The sequence below is a fragment of the Talpa occidentalis genome, unplaced genomic scaffold (genome assembly GCF_014898055.3).
Source record: "Talpa occidentalis isolate TD23 unplaced genomic scaffold, MPIMG_talOcc4v2.1 talOcc4.4, whole genome shotgun sequence".
Taxonomy (NCBI): Eukaryota; Metazoa; Chordata; class Mammalia; order Eulipotyphla; family Talpidae; genus Talpa; species Talpa occidentalis.
This window is the reverse complement of record NW_023604295.1, coordinates 636,368-649,877: the sequence shown is the minus strand read 5'-3', so window position 1 is coordinate 649,877 and position 13,510 is coordinate 636,368. Positions and strand designations below refer to the sequence as shown.

General features: G+C 69.2%; 1 protein-coding gene across 1 annotated transcript; it reads right to left on the bottom strand.

Annotated features, from left to right (window-relative positions):
- Positions 1-1,811: 1,811 nt before the first annotated feature.
- On the bottom strand, positions 1,812-9,976 carry PTTG1IP (PTTG1 interacting protein). The gene is made up of 6 exons (XM_037524856.2): positions 9,850-9,976; positions 7,302-7,354; positions 5,713-5,821; positions 4,028-4,202; positions 3,696-3,742; positions 1,812-2,951 (listed from the first exon to the last, which is right to left on the bottom strand). Exons 1-6 carry the CDS (start codon positions 9,974-9,976, stop codon positions 2,908-2,910), a joined length of 555 nt encoding a protein of 184 aa, XP_037380753.1. The 3' UTR covers positions 1,812-2,907.
- Positions 9,977-13,510: the final 3,534 nt, after the last annotated feature.

The window sequence follows — 13,510 nt, the reverse complement described above, 5'->3', positions numbered from 1 at the left end:
CCGGGGCCTCTCCCACGAGGAGACTCGGGGCGCAGGCCGGGGCAGTTCACGAGCCCCCGCAGGCAAACCCCCTGCCCTGGGCAGACACTGGAAGAGGGCGGTGGGGCCGAGGCCTGCCCGCCCGCGTGGCCAGCAGGAGCGGGGGTTCCGAGGTGACTGCCCGGCCCGTCGCTCTTCCCCCACGGCGGCATCGGGCTTTCAGGAAGTAATTTCAGACACACGAAAAAGAAGGGGAAACGCCACGTGACCCCGGGGGAGCAGAGCAGGCCCGGCTGCTGGACGCAGGGCCAGGCGGGCACGTGAGGCTCTGGCGCAGAGGGAGGGCGGGAGAGAGGCGGGAGCAGGGCCAGGCCCACCAGGCAGGCCCCAGGTGAGCAGCGGCGTGAAGGGCAGCGGAAGGGGCACCTGCGGGGGGGGTGCAGGCGGGGGCCGGCAAAGGGCCAGACCTGAAACCTCCCGGAAGGGGGGTGGGGGGCCCCAGCAGAGGGCCCCCGGAGCCCCATCACTCGGCTCCCAGTGAGGGCCCCGGGGCTGCTGGCGGCCTCTGTGCGGGGCTGGAGGACGTGTGGAGGCCAGAGCTGGCCAGCCCCCCAGTCCAGAGAGAAGGCGCCGCTGCCGTGGCAGACAGGGTGTCCCCACCTGCCCCAGTCCCGGGCCAGTAGCCTGGCCCTTCCGGGTCAGCCAGCTTGAAATGGGCCTCTCCCTGCATCCCCTGACCTGCCGCGGCGCCTCCTCTGGCCGCTGGGCGCATCAGGAAGGCCCACCCTCAGTGCCCGGGCCTGGGCAGCAGAAGCCCGGGGGGCCCAGCCTCCTGCGTGTCCATGACCTTCCAGGGCGCCCGCAGCTGGCGGGGGACCGCCCAAAGGAAGCAGCCACATGGGAGCACCCAGGGGCTCCAAGGTAGCCTGGCCCCCACCAAGCAAGGAGCCGCAGAAAAGGGCCGACGTGGGGACCGGCCGGGTGTCCCGGGGCGCTCTGGGAGCCAGGGCGATGGCGAGGCTAGCCTTGGGCTGCTCTGCACGGCCAGCACGCGCGACTCAGGCTCTCGAGAAGCGGGAGCTCAGCCGCCGGGCAGCCTGCTCTGCGCAGCTCGACGAGACCCCTGGGTGGGCGAGCAGCCCCCGTGTCACTGCCCGATGTCCGCTGCGCCGCCCGCACCGTGCTGCCTGGAAGGTGGGCCAGAGGCGGAAAGAACTCATTTTCCTGTTGTCAGTGGAGCAGCCGGTCCCACGCAGGGCCAGAGCCCGTCCCTCACCACCGCCTGCAGCTCCCTCACGCAGGGGCTGGGACGTGCTGGGAACTGCTCCCAGGTGGCCCCACATGACCTCTGAGCCCCCGGCCCTTCTTTGGGTGGACAGCCAGAGTGACCCCCAGACTAGCCTCGCCTGGGCCACAGCGGGCACCCCTCAGGGTCCCCCGGCCCACTTGCCTGGGCCTTTGTCCACCACTGGCCAGCCCGGGGCATATCCGCCTGCCTGTACTCAGGGGCTCAAGCTGCCCTGTGTCTCTGTGGGGGTGCCCACAGCAGGTGCCAGGCCCCTGGGGACACAGAAGTGCCAGGGTGGAGGGTCCTGTCCACATGCACCCCTAGCCCCATGTGCAGGGCAGTTCTCTCCAGGGCAGGCTGGCCTGACACCCCCATCCTGGGTGCTGCACTTGGGCTCCTCCCTGCATCCCCAGGAGCTGGATGGTCAAGGCCTCCCTCGCCGTCCACTGGCAGGCCGGGGACAGTTTGAGGACAGAGCTCCTGCAGCCTCTTCACCTGCCCACACCCTCCAGGGAACTGGGCGCTCACCACCAAGACTGAGTGGACCAGACACCAAGTAAATGCAGCAAATACATCGATTAAACCGTTTATTGGAAACTGATTAAAAATTAAGGCTCGCGGCATGTGATGGCATCCTGAGGTCACAGTCTGGGCTGCTCGCCTCTCTCTCTGAAAAAAGCGCAGGGCCAGAGGCCTCTGCACACCCTGCGGGCGCCAGCCACTTGCAGCCGGGTCAGGGCATGGGCGCCCACAGACCGCTGCATCCAGCAGGAGCGAGCGAGCGGCAGGAAGCCAAAGGCGGCAGCTGCGTGGAGGGAATGTTCGCGAAGGCTCAAAGGGGGCCGATGTGCCCGGGAAGGAGCGAGTGCAGGCACTGTGTCCGTGAGCGCGGGCAGAGCTGGCTGGTGCAGCGGGACGGGGAGGGGAGGGATGTGTGTGGGGTAGGAGGTGCTAGGGGCTGCAGCCAGCCCTGAGGGAGACCCCCAGGGTTTCTGAGTTTCAGAAAGGCACCAGTGGTGGTTAGGTTGCAGCTGGGCTAGCTGGAGTCCAGCCTCCCCTCAGGAGAGGGAGCCACCGAGCTGCACCAGCACAAGACCTGGCTTGAGGGGGCCTCTCGGGAGCTCAGGAAGGCAGGTCCCCGCACCCCTGGGCAGAGCGCCACCTCCAGGTGACGCCGCCGGGCAGGGTCTTGGGGCTGCACTCGGGGGGCCTGTGGCCCAGCAGTCACACATCACTCAAGTGTCTGTGGAGAAACTCCCGTTAGTTCCTCTAAAGATGCAAGTTAAAAGCCGTCCAGTAAATGGCATGAACTTTGACAGCAAAGGTTTTTGGTGAAATCTTTTGGACGGGGGAGAAAAACCAAGATTTTAAAAAGACCGAGAGTGACCCGGGTACCCCACCCTCCGCACTCTACCAACCCTCAGCCGCGCCCCCACGGCGGGAGGACAGAGGTGCTGCCTGTGGTGGAGGAGCCGCGCGGGCGGGCAGTGGGGAGCCCAGAGGTGGGCTGTGGGGGTGCTGCCCAACACAGGGCGGAGCCACCACCCACAGGCACAAGGTGGCGAGTGACCGGGAGCAGAGGCGGTCAGGCAGACTCTCCTCGTGGTCTGGCAGGGAGGGCGGCATCCCAAGGGCGGCTCTCAGTTCTCAAACCTGGCATACGGGTTTTCTTCTTTAAACAAACCTGGAAACAAAACACTCAGTTACATGCGCTCGGCTGGGGAGGCCTGGGTGGCCGGAGGCAGGACGCCAGCGACAAGCTGCACCAGCGGCCGAGCCCAGTACCCGGCAGGGCCTGTGCAGACAGGAGAGGGGCTGTGGCCGGTCGCCGGCAGGTTCCCAGAGCCCCAGAGCCCTGACCAGAGAAAACCGAGCTTTGGGGCTGACCCCTTCAGTGGGAAAGACTCTCTAGGGCCACTGAAATCTCTAAAATTCGTAGTAGAGAGTTTCAAAATAAATGCGTAATTGGGAAAGAATGTAGACAGTTTTCCTGCTGGAGTCTGGCCTCTCGCACAGCAGCAGCCTGGTGGGTTGAAACACGCAGCCGGGGCGCCAGGCTGAGGGGTCTGGCGCAGGTGCCCGGCTGGGGCACGCCGGAGGCCACGGCCTCTGCATGGCCTGAGATGGGCGGAACCCGCCCGCAGGGAGCACTGGGCGGGGGCAGGAGCCGACGGGCCAGCGGCAGCCCAGCTCGGCTCTGACCAACTCTTAACAAACAGCAGATGTGTCCCCAGAGGCTGGGAGGGGCCTCGGGCTGTGGCCCGAAGCCAGCCTGTCGGCGCCCCACAGGGAGGAGCTGTGTGCACAGGTCGGAGAGCAGCCGTCGCCCAGAGGGCTGCTCCGGGAGAGGGCCTGAGGCCTCCAGAGCCCACCTGGACCATGCAGGACACAACCCAGGGCTCTGAGCCTGCGGGCAGCGCAGCCTTACCGTACTTCTTCCGGATCTCATCATGCCTCGACTTCATCTCGGCTCTCCTGAAAGACACAGACGCCCAGGTCACCCAGCCTCGCCCCTCGCTCCCTCGGCACAGGCAGCTGGCCTGCTGGTTCTCAGCGGAGACCGGGGTGCAGCTCATGAGGCCTACGCCCCAGCCCTGCAGAGGCTGCCACCCCACAGGGGTGTGTTACGTGGGTTGGTTTTATTTGGGACGCAGGACTGTGGGGAGCCCCACCCCACCACAGCCTGCCAGGCGCCCCGGCCGGCGGGCTCTGACAGCAAGACCCGCCCCGTGCTCCGGGAGAACAGGAAGGCGGTGCTACCTCTCCTCCTGCCGGACCCGCCGCTCCTCGCGCTCCCGGATGGCCCGCTCCTCGCTCTTGTCTGGCTTCCGGCTCCCTCGGCCCCGGCGGCAGCAGTAGCAGCAGCAGAGGACGCCCCCCAGGAGGAGAACACCCCCCACCACCGACATGGCGATGATCAAGGCCTCGAAGTTCACTGGAGAGTCAAACTTGGGGTCAGGCCCCCGGAGCCCCAGACGTTGGCTCACCCGGGGGGCCCCCACCTCACTGTCCCCAGGGACCTGCATCGTGGCACAGAAGCCTCAAAGCTTCCAGGGCTGCACGGTGCCGGGAGGCAGCACAGGCCGCTGAGGACAAGAGCTGCGAAACTGCGAAGACCTCACTGCCTCCAAGAACACAGACATTTAATGCAAACAAGTTCCCCCAAGATCGGCCCAGACCCGGACAAAGTGGTTCTAGCACCACCTGCGAGGGCAGCAGGCCCTGTGGGAGGGCTGGTGTCACCGCTGTGCCACCTGCACCCTGGGGGCTCCCGAGGCCTCACAGGCCCGTCAGGGTCCCTGACCTGCCTGTCCAGGGGGCCAGCCCGTCCCGCCAAAGCTGGAGCAGCAGGCTCAAGCCCCTGCCAGCCCCAGGGTCAGCCCAACACACAGCCTCGTTCCTGCAGCGCGCACCCCCTCCCAGCCCCGTGGACCCGAGGTCTGTGTGGCCCCTCCCCAGGATACGACCACCTGTCCGGTGCCGTGTGGCCAGCGCCAGAGGCCCAGAGAGCAACCCCACTGCAGGAGAGAATCCCCCAAATTGTCCACCAGTGAGGACGATGTGGCAGCATCAGTGGCTAAGGAAAAAGGCCCATCGGAGCCGGCCCCACGCCAGCCCACACCACCAGAGGGGCCGGGCAGGTCACGTGCGGGCAGCTTGAGGGGCTGACTGATCCCTGCGTCGCGTGGAGGACCGTGAACGGCTCCAGCCACGCATGAGACACGCTAGGCAGACCACGGAGGCCGAGGAGAACATGCTCCGGGCCCAGGAGTCCCCTCGTGCAGGGACCACGGGGAAGGCCACCAGCAGGAGACGAGAGACACCCGGTCAGGTGTCCGCCGAGGCACGAGCAGACACAGCGGAGCGACCGCCCACGTGCGGGTGGTGAGCCGGGGCACTGAGCGGAGGGGAGTGTCCACCCACAGACACCCACCAAGCGCGCAGGGTGCCCAGCCACACTGCGCAGCGGGACGCAGAGCAGCAAGTGACCAGAGAGCGGCCCGCTACTCGGCCGGCCCCAGCTGCCCGGGGGGTGCTGGACCATTTAGAAAAATCAACCGAGGAGCAAGCCGCAGGTGACCCAGGCTGCGCCCACAGAAGTCGCTCTCCACGGCGCCGAGGGCTCACTGCTCCCTGATGGGCCTCCGGACCGCAGACCGGGAGCCATAAAGACGAAACCCAACTACACGAAAACGAGTTCCAGGAGCAAAACGCCACAGACGCAGGCAGCCCCACAGAAGCCGCGGTGGCCACCGCCCAGACGTCCAAAAGGAGCCATCAAACGCGCCGTCCCTACTCGGGGAGCAGGGCCCCAGATCCCTGGAGGCTCCCCGGGGTCACACGGGCCTGCCGTGGGGCGCGGGCGCGCTCTGGCGTTCTCGCAGCCGGCGCCGGGCCTTCCCACATGCAGAGCGCGCGGAGTGGCCGCGGGACCGAGGACTTACCCCAGCAAACGCCCCAGCGAGCGGCGCTCAGCCGGCAGAGCGAGGAAGGCGGCAGGACCTTGGTCACCGGGTAGTCCAGGCAGGTGTTGCTGCTGCTACACCAGAGACACTGCAAGACACGCGGAGGCGCCTCAGGGACGCTAGCGACACCAAGCCACCGGCCCGCCGGCCCCTACCTGGCCCCGCAGCGCCCCACAAGCCCCCAGACCCCTGCCCGTGGCTCCTCCTCCCGGGAGGCCCCGCTCACCCCCACAGGCACCTGGCGCTGGCCTGACCAGGGCCCCGGGAGACCCTGACTTGGCCGCTCACCCGTGAGGCTCAGCGCTGGGGCCGTCGGCTCACAGATGCCCGCCCCGCCACAGTGCAGCCCCGCGGCCGCACCCGCGTCCTCCATGGCCTCTGAGCTGCCTCCAGCCAGGCCACACCCGCAGGCGGCTGCTTGGGCTGGTCCTGACAGTGCAGGCTGGGGGTCCCCCGTCCGGGCCCGGGAGAACCAGGCGGCCCTCGCTCGGGGCGGGGTGCAAACACTCGGCGCGCAAGGAACAGCAATGACCCCCGCCCCCATCCCGGCCACAGAGGACGCGCCCTCCACGGACCGTCCTGGGCCAGCAGGCGTGACTCGACCGCCCTTCCCGGGAGCCACCTCCCGCTCTCCGCACGACGGGGGTGCCGCGTCTCAGGCGCTCGCGCGGCAGGCGCGGTCTGTGCGCAGTCGGGGCTCAGACGGACACCGCGTGCCCCCGGCAGCCTCCCCCTCGCCCACCCCCAGCGCTGGCAGTCGGGCGGCACCGCAGCTCCGCCGGGCTCGGAGGAAGCCCGGGCTCGGCACCCCTGGACCTTCCCGGTCCCTCGCGTGCTGAGCTCAGGCTCGAGAACCCGCTCACGAGGCAGCGGTAACCCCCACCGGGGGGCCCAGGAAGCAGCCGCCCTGGAGCTGGCCTGGAGGCGGCCGGGCACACCCTGAAGCCAGTCGGGCCTCCCCTGGCGCACCCCAGGGACATGAGCCGTGGGGCCTCGCGCCGACGGGGCTCGGGTCAGGAACGGAGGTGACCAGACACGTCCTCCCGCTTGCTCACGCCATCCGTCAGCACGAGACCCCCAGGCCACCCTCGGAGGCAGCGGAGACGGGGCGGGGGAGGGAAATAGGGGGACCCTAGACCCCAGCGCAGGCCGCGGGCTTCCTTCCCTCCAGGGCTGCGGCTGCGAGAGGTGGGGCCCGCGGTGCCCATCCAGGCAGCCCTCGCCACCAGCGCCCTGACGGCCCATCCGTGGGGTGGGACTGTCCCCCACGCCCCTGCGCTGCCTGACGGCCAGCCCAACGCGCGCCACCCACGCCGGTGCCCCAGCTGGAGACCCCGCGGGACTCACAGGACCCGGGTCGGACGCCTGCTCTGGATGCTGAGCCTCGCGGACGGGGCAGGCCCCCAGGACGAGGAGCCTCTCAGACCCCTGAGGCGCCGCAGCAGCACCCCCACCCCCGCACTGCGGGCTCCCGCCCAGGCCAGGGCGGCCACGTCACGCGATGGTTCAGCACGGCTAGAACACCGAGCGCAAGCAACACAGGCCTCCCAGCCCCCCGCGCTACTCACCGAGACGTTCCTCAGGCACTGCTCGCAGCTCATGTTCGTGCTCTGGGCACAACCTGGCGGGGGGAGCTCATGTCAGGGTCGGCAGGGGACAAAGCACGCCTGTACCCGGCGGGCGCCCAGGAGGCCATGGGGTGACGCCAGGGGCCTGAGAGGATGTGCAGGGGACGCTCGCTCAGTAAGCCTCGGGGCGCGCGTGGGGGACCCACGTCTAGGAGAAGGTGGTCTGTCGAGAGGACGGCCTGCTTCTTGGGGAACGCGCCCCGGAATCTAGGAGTAAGTGCCACGTCACAACTCACAGCGCAGCCAAGCACGGCCCTGAGGGCAGAGGGCCCAGCCCTCCAGCCCCCATAGGCCACAGGAAGGGACTGCGAGGCCAGCTCAAGGGTGCTTTTTAAAAACCCACCAGGAGGGGCCTCCCCGGTGGCGCAGAGGTTGAGCGCTGGGTTGCGAAGCTGCCCGCAGCCTCTGCAGCGCCGGTTCGATCCCCGGCTGCCGGGCGAGGGTCCCACATGGCGCGCAGACCTCTCCTGCCGCCCGCTGCTCCCCTCAGCAGTGTGTTTCGTCTGTCTGCCTGTTCTGCTCCCCGCTCTGGCTCTGGTGAATCCTCTCACCCTCCCGCGCCTGGGACTGTACCCGGTGCTTGTATAAATAAATAAATAAATAAATAAATCTTAAAAAAAAAAAAAAAAAAAAAACACCAGGAAGCACTTCCTTCCCGGACCTGGGCCAAAGGGCTTCCTCGTGGGGCCTCGACCTTGGTGGCTTCTGATGAGCGGGCTGGTGCGACCCAAAGGACACGCGACCCTGCCCCCCAGGCCCTGGGGTCCCGGCAGACACGCCCCCATGCCAATGGGGCCCTCCGTCCTCTCCCTGAACTTGCCCACAGCCAGAGGACACCGATCCGGCTCAGAGGCCGGGCTGCAGTGCTGACAGGTGTCTCAGGGGCGGCCAGGGGAGCCGGACAACGCCCTTGGTACACCCCCCCACCCGCCACGGCTCTTCCTAGGGCGCTGGGACCTGGGGGAGGCCGCAGGCCGAGGTGTGCAGCCAGAGCAGAGCGCGGGCGGGCGGTGGCGAGTGTGCAGAGCCAAGCCAGGCTGGGGCGAGGCACCCGGAGCCACGTCGGCCCCACCTCGGCGCGGAGGCACTGTGGGGACTGGGCTGTGGTCACACACCGGGGACATCCACTCTGAGGGGGAGCAGGCGGGAAAGGAAAGCAGAGCGCCTCACTGCCAACCCCTCTGCCTGGACCCCACAGAGCTACTCTGGACACCCCATTCAGGACAACAGACAATCCCTCTCAGGCAGTCCCTCCCAACGTGAAGGTGAAGATGGAGTCTGGTCCCGTTTACAAGCAGTGTGGGGCCATGAGGACTCCCCAAAGCCCGCCAGCACCCCAAAGGCTCCTAAACCACCTCTTCTCAAGCACACTAGGCAGCAAGCTGAACAAGGCCCCCCTGTGAGCCCCCCCAGTCCTTGATGGGCCCAACAGGACAAAAAGGCAGAGAGGCAGACGCACTCTCAGCCCAGCAGGGACACCCCCTTCTCCTGCCCTGACAGCTGGCTGCAGCGCTCTGGACTGGGGCTGCACGAGGGCCAGCCTGCCTGGGTCCCAGCCTGCACTGGCAGATTCGGGGCGCCTTCTCCACAGCTGTGCCCGCTGCCCGCCGCCCTGGACAGCCCTGACTCCCGCCCTCGCGAGGACCAAGCTCAGGCAGCGACCAGCCGTGCGGGAGGGGGTGCGGGGGGCTTTGCCCCGGGCAGGGAAGCCCAGACCCCAGGACTCCTGCGCGAGCCACGCTCTCCCCTGGGGGGAGGAGCGAACCGGGGCCCAGCAGGCGCCCCCGAGGGCCGCTTCGGGCCGCTTCCACCTGGATGGAGCAGGGAGTGCAGGGGCCAGACGGGCCTGGAGCTCCCAGCGGCCCGTGGCGCCTCCGCTCCCTCCACCCCCCCCACCCCCGCGGCCAGGCAGGGGGGATCAGGCAGGCAAGCGGGCCGCCGCCCCGCACTGCCGGCCCGGCCGCAGGGCCCAGGGAGGCGCCGCCCGTCCCGCCGCCTCGGAGCCCGCGCAGCGCTCGGACCTGCAGGCCGCCCCGCCCCAGACCCGGGACACCGCCGATGGGGCCCCGCCAAGTCCCCGCGCCTGACCCTGCCCGCCCCCCCCACTCGGCCGCCCCCGACCCCGCCCCTCCCTCCCCGCCCCCCGGGACCCCGCCCCTCCCCCCGACTCCCCCGCCTCCGGGCCGGGGCCCGGACCCCCGCCCCGACTCCCCAGCCCCCGGGGCCCGGCCCCCCCCCCCCGACTCCCCAGCCCCCGGGCCCGGCCCCCCCCCCCCGACTCTCCAGCCCCCGGGTCCGGCCCCCCCGCCCCTCGGCCCCCCGACTCCCCCGCCTCCGGGCCGGGCCCGGACCCCCGCCCCGACTCCCCAGCCCCCGGGGCCCGGCCCCCCCCGCCCCGGGACCCCGCCCCCCGACTCCCCAGCCCCCGGCCCGGCCCCCCCCCGCCCCCCGACTCTCCAGCCCCCGGAACCCCGGACCCCGCCCTCACCCGCTGTGGGCGGCTCCGGCGTCGCGGCCGCGGGGAGCAGCAGCGGGAGCAGCAGCAGGAGCAGCGCGGCGCCGCCGAGGGGCAGCCCCCGGCGCCACGTCGGCCCGCGAGCCCCGCCGGACGCCATGTCGCTGCGGCCGCGCCGGCGTCGGGCCTCGTCGGTCTCCGGGCGCCGCAGCCAGACGCGCAGCCGGCGCCCCGCCCGGAAGAGCCGCGCCGGAAGAGGGCGCGGCGGGCGAGTGCGCAGGCGCGCGGGCTCGCCCCGCCCCCGGCGCGCGGCCGCCCCGCCCCCGGCGCCGCCGCGGCGCCTGCGCAGACCGCGGGGCCGAGCTCTCCGGCGCGGGCGGGCGGGGTTGGGGGCGGGGCGCGGGCGGGGCGCGGGCGGGGCGCGGGCGGGGCGGGGCCCTCGAGGCTGGTTCGGGCAACGAAGGGGTCGCCGCTCTCATGGGCTGAGCTCGCGGACCGCGCAGCCGAGCGGCGAGGGGAGGCTCCTGCCCGAAGGCCCTCGCCCCGCCTCCGTCCCGCCCCCCGCGCCTCCAGCCCCCCGCACCTCCCGCCCAGTGCCCCTCCGGCCCCCGCGCCCCCCCCCCGCCTCCCCCAACCCCGCAGCCCCGCCCCCCCAGCATTTACTTAGAGAACCTTAAAAACATCTAACTTGTTTTAGCCCATTTTCAAAACTGTCGTTTAAATCCCGGGGGGCGCTTCCTTTCCTCTTTGTCCCCCACTTTCTCCTGACAGTCTGGAAGGCCGCCCTGCAGGGCCAGCCTGGGCCCCGGAGAGAGCCGCCCTCTGCCCTCACTCACCCCAGCACTAGCCCCTGGGCCGTTGGTGCCCTCAGGGTCGCTCGTTAAAACACCCGCTTCTTTTCAGGCCGCTGGAGCATGACCCGGGCTCGGCGGGCCACGGCCGGCCAGCGGCGACCCCTGGGCGCGGTGTGCGGAGTCCAGGGCTTGCTTTGGGGGCTGTGCCTGGCAGTCGGAGCAGAGCGGGGAGGAGGGGTTGTTCCTCCCCTGGGGCCGGCTCCTGAGCCCCCTCGCCAGCTCACGGGAGGCGTCTGCCCTGCACCCACATGCCCACAGCTGTCGCCCCAGACCCACCCTCGGGAAGCACTGCGGCGAGCCCTGGTGGCGAGTGGCTTGGTCCTGGAACCTGGGAATCCAGGGCAGCCCCGGGGACACAGATGGGGTCCAGACAGATGAGGGCAGGCCCTTCCTCGTCCAGCATGCCGGGGCCCAAGCCATGAGCTCTTGCACACTCACCACCCCCGAGAGGGCCCCACAGCAGTTAGGATTTAACTTGCCGGCGGCCCCAGACCAAGGTGCAAAGCCCGCTCACCGGAGGGCAATACCACCAGGGCCCTGCGTCCGAGGACTGGGCAGTGCTGCCTCACCCGCCTCACTGGCTTACAGCTACGGAGCCAGCAGGGCCATGGCTGCCCGGGTCTCACGACATGGAGGAAAGGGCGCCCGGCCACCAGCTCCCACTTCCCCAACCTCCACCTCCTGGGTCGTCAGCAGCTGCAGCCCCCAGCCCGCTGACCACCCCAGCCCGTGCACAGTCACTGCAGGCAGTGGGCAGACCCTGGCGCTGGAGGGCAGACCTGAGCCTGGTAGCCAAGGCCCTGGTGCTCGTGCTCTGCCCCCAGGCCATCGTGCAAACACCGCTTGCCTTCCCACTCCTTGCACAGTGACAAAGGTCCTTCCTGCCCCATCAGGCGCCCCGAGCTGTGGCCGCCGCCTTGCCCAGTTACAGACAAAGATGTCAAAAAGCCCATTTACTGGGGGGCATGGCGCCCGCCCCAGCCAGCGCAGCCCTGGGGGTGAGCACCTCCAGGGGGCAGTCAGGTGGGGGTGGGGGGGGCAGTGCCAATGGACATCTCTGGTGCAGGCTGGGGGGGGCAGAGTGCGAGCAGTGACTTCCCCTGTCGGAACCCCAGGAAGGACGCAGAGAGGAGCACTCAGGGAGTGGTCGGCTGACGTCCCAGGGGCTGGCCAAGCCTGTGGGCCAGGGGGGAGAGTCTTTGTCCTCCAGCTGTACCTTGGGCGAGTCCCTCCCCCTCCCCGCTCGAGGAGCACCGGGGTCACGCATCTAACTTCCTTTCCCTGCAGGGCCTGACTTCCTTTCCACAGTGGCCACGCAACTTTTGTTGAAACTTTTTTGTTCCTTTTGGCCTCTCAGTGAACCTTGGCTCGGTTGTGCTGCTCCAGACGGGGCCTGCCGCCACCACTGCCGCGCTGCTGAGGGCGAGGGCAGCTGCTCTGTCTCCCTGAAGACAGAAAACCGACCGAGCAGCATTTCTCCCAGGAAGGAACTCACCAGAGGGGGGTGGAGGAATGGAGAGGGCGTTCACTGACATGCCCCGCAGGGGTGAGGAGCCGCAGCCTGCTCTGAGGCGACCTGCTCCCTTGTGCTCTGGTCTCGCTTCCTGCCTGGGGGCTCAGCTTGCCCGGTTCCCACTGGGCGCTGGCCTCCAGCAGGGCAGGGGCATCCTGGCCCAGCTCTGGGTCCAGAGCAGGGCTGGACCTTTGTCCTGGTGGCCATTCTCAGGCCTCCGCCCCAGGCAGCTCTCTCCCTTCCCTTATCCACTCCAGCCTCCCAGACCTGAGTGCGGGGGCCAGGAGTGGGGCTCGGGTTTTGACCTTATTAAACCCTACCCCACCATCATAGGGCGCTTGTGAGTGGCAAGTGGGCGGCGGCGATGCCACCACGCCAGAGATGGCACCACCAACTGTGCCCCTGGAAAAGCAGCTGACTTTGCGACAGCCGCCCACGCAGAGCTCACCACCGACCCGCCCCTCTAGCCCGTTTCTGTTTGGGGGGGGTCAGCGCATTATCAGGAGCCCCAGACCCAGCCACGGGCTCCAGGTGCAGAGGCCACGGGCGCAGTTCCCTGAGAACCGGGGGTTCTGCCTGCACCTGGAGTTAAGAGGGCTTTCCCACGGGAGATGGGCCAGGCGTTAGGCCGACACTTGCAGGGTTGTCATCGTGATGGCAGGACCCCAGCGCCGGGGTGGGCCCAAAGTGGGGCTATGGGACCCAGGCCCCAGGCCGCGTGGCCCAGAGCTGTTTCCAGGTCCCCTGAGCTGTTTCCCTTGGCCTGGGGCAGCCTTCAGCCCTGCCTTGGTGCGAGGTGCGTTCCCCAGGAGGTCAGCGTTCCTTCCTGAAGGGCCAGGAAAAAGCACCATGCCCTCCCCAGGGCAGGTAACACATTAAACCCCGACATCTTCAGCTCTGGGGACACCTCGTTTCCAGTTCAGTGGAGGACAAAGGGCCTGGGGCCGGGAAAGTCTGTGCCAGCTGGGGCGGGCAGGAGTCAGTGGGCGGAGGCAGGCGGGCCTGTGACTACAGAACCCATTTTCCGCGGTTGGATTAAGGGACATCACGGCGCCCGCATCAGGGTATGTGGGGCAGCTCCCTCCCCAGCAAGGCTGGTGCTGTGCGGGGCACCACCGCCATCCTGGGCCACCCAGGGCCCAGACCCAACACTCTGGGCTCCAAGCGTCCTCACGCCACCTCTGGGCGTCCCTCAGGGCCAGGAAGAAGGGGCTCTCGTGACCCCTCACCCGCACTGGGTGTCTGAGGGTCCCGTCCCTAAGGCCTTTTGTGGGAAAGCTCTCTTGATCCCAGCTGCAGGCAGAACCCCTGGTTCCCGGGGAACTCT

Coding starts and splice junctions, on each gene's coding strand:
- PTTG1IP (XM_037524856.2), bottom strand. CDS start 9,976: ATGGCGTCCGGCGGGGCTCGCGGGCCGACGTGGCGCCGGGGGCTGCCC. Junction 3,743..4,027: donor CGGGTCCGGCAGGAGGAGAG/GTAGCACCGCCT, acceptor TGTGTCTTTCAG/GAGAGCCGAGATGAAGTCGA. Junction 2,952..3,695: donor TGAGATCCGGAAGAAGTACG/GTAAGGCTGCGC, acceptor TTTTGTTTCCAG/GTTTGTTTAAAGAAGAAAAC.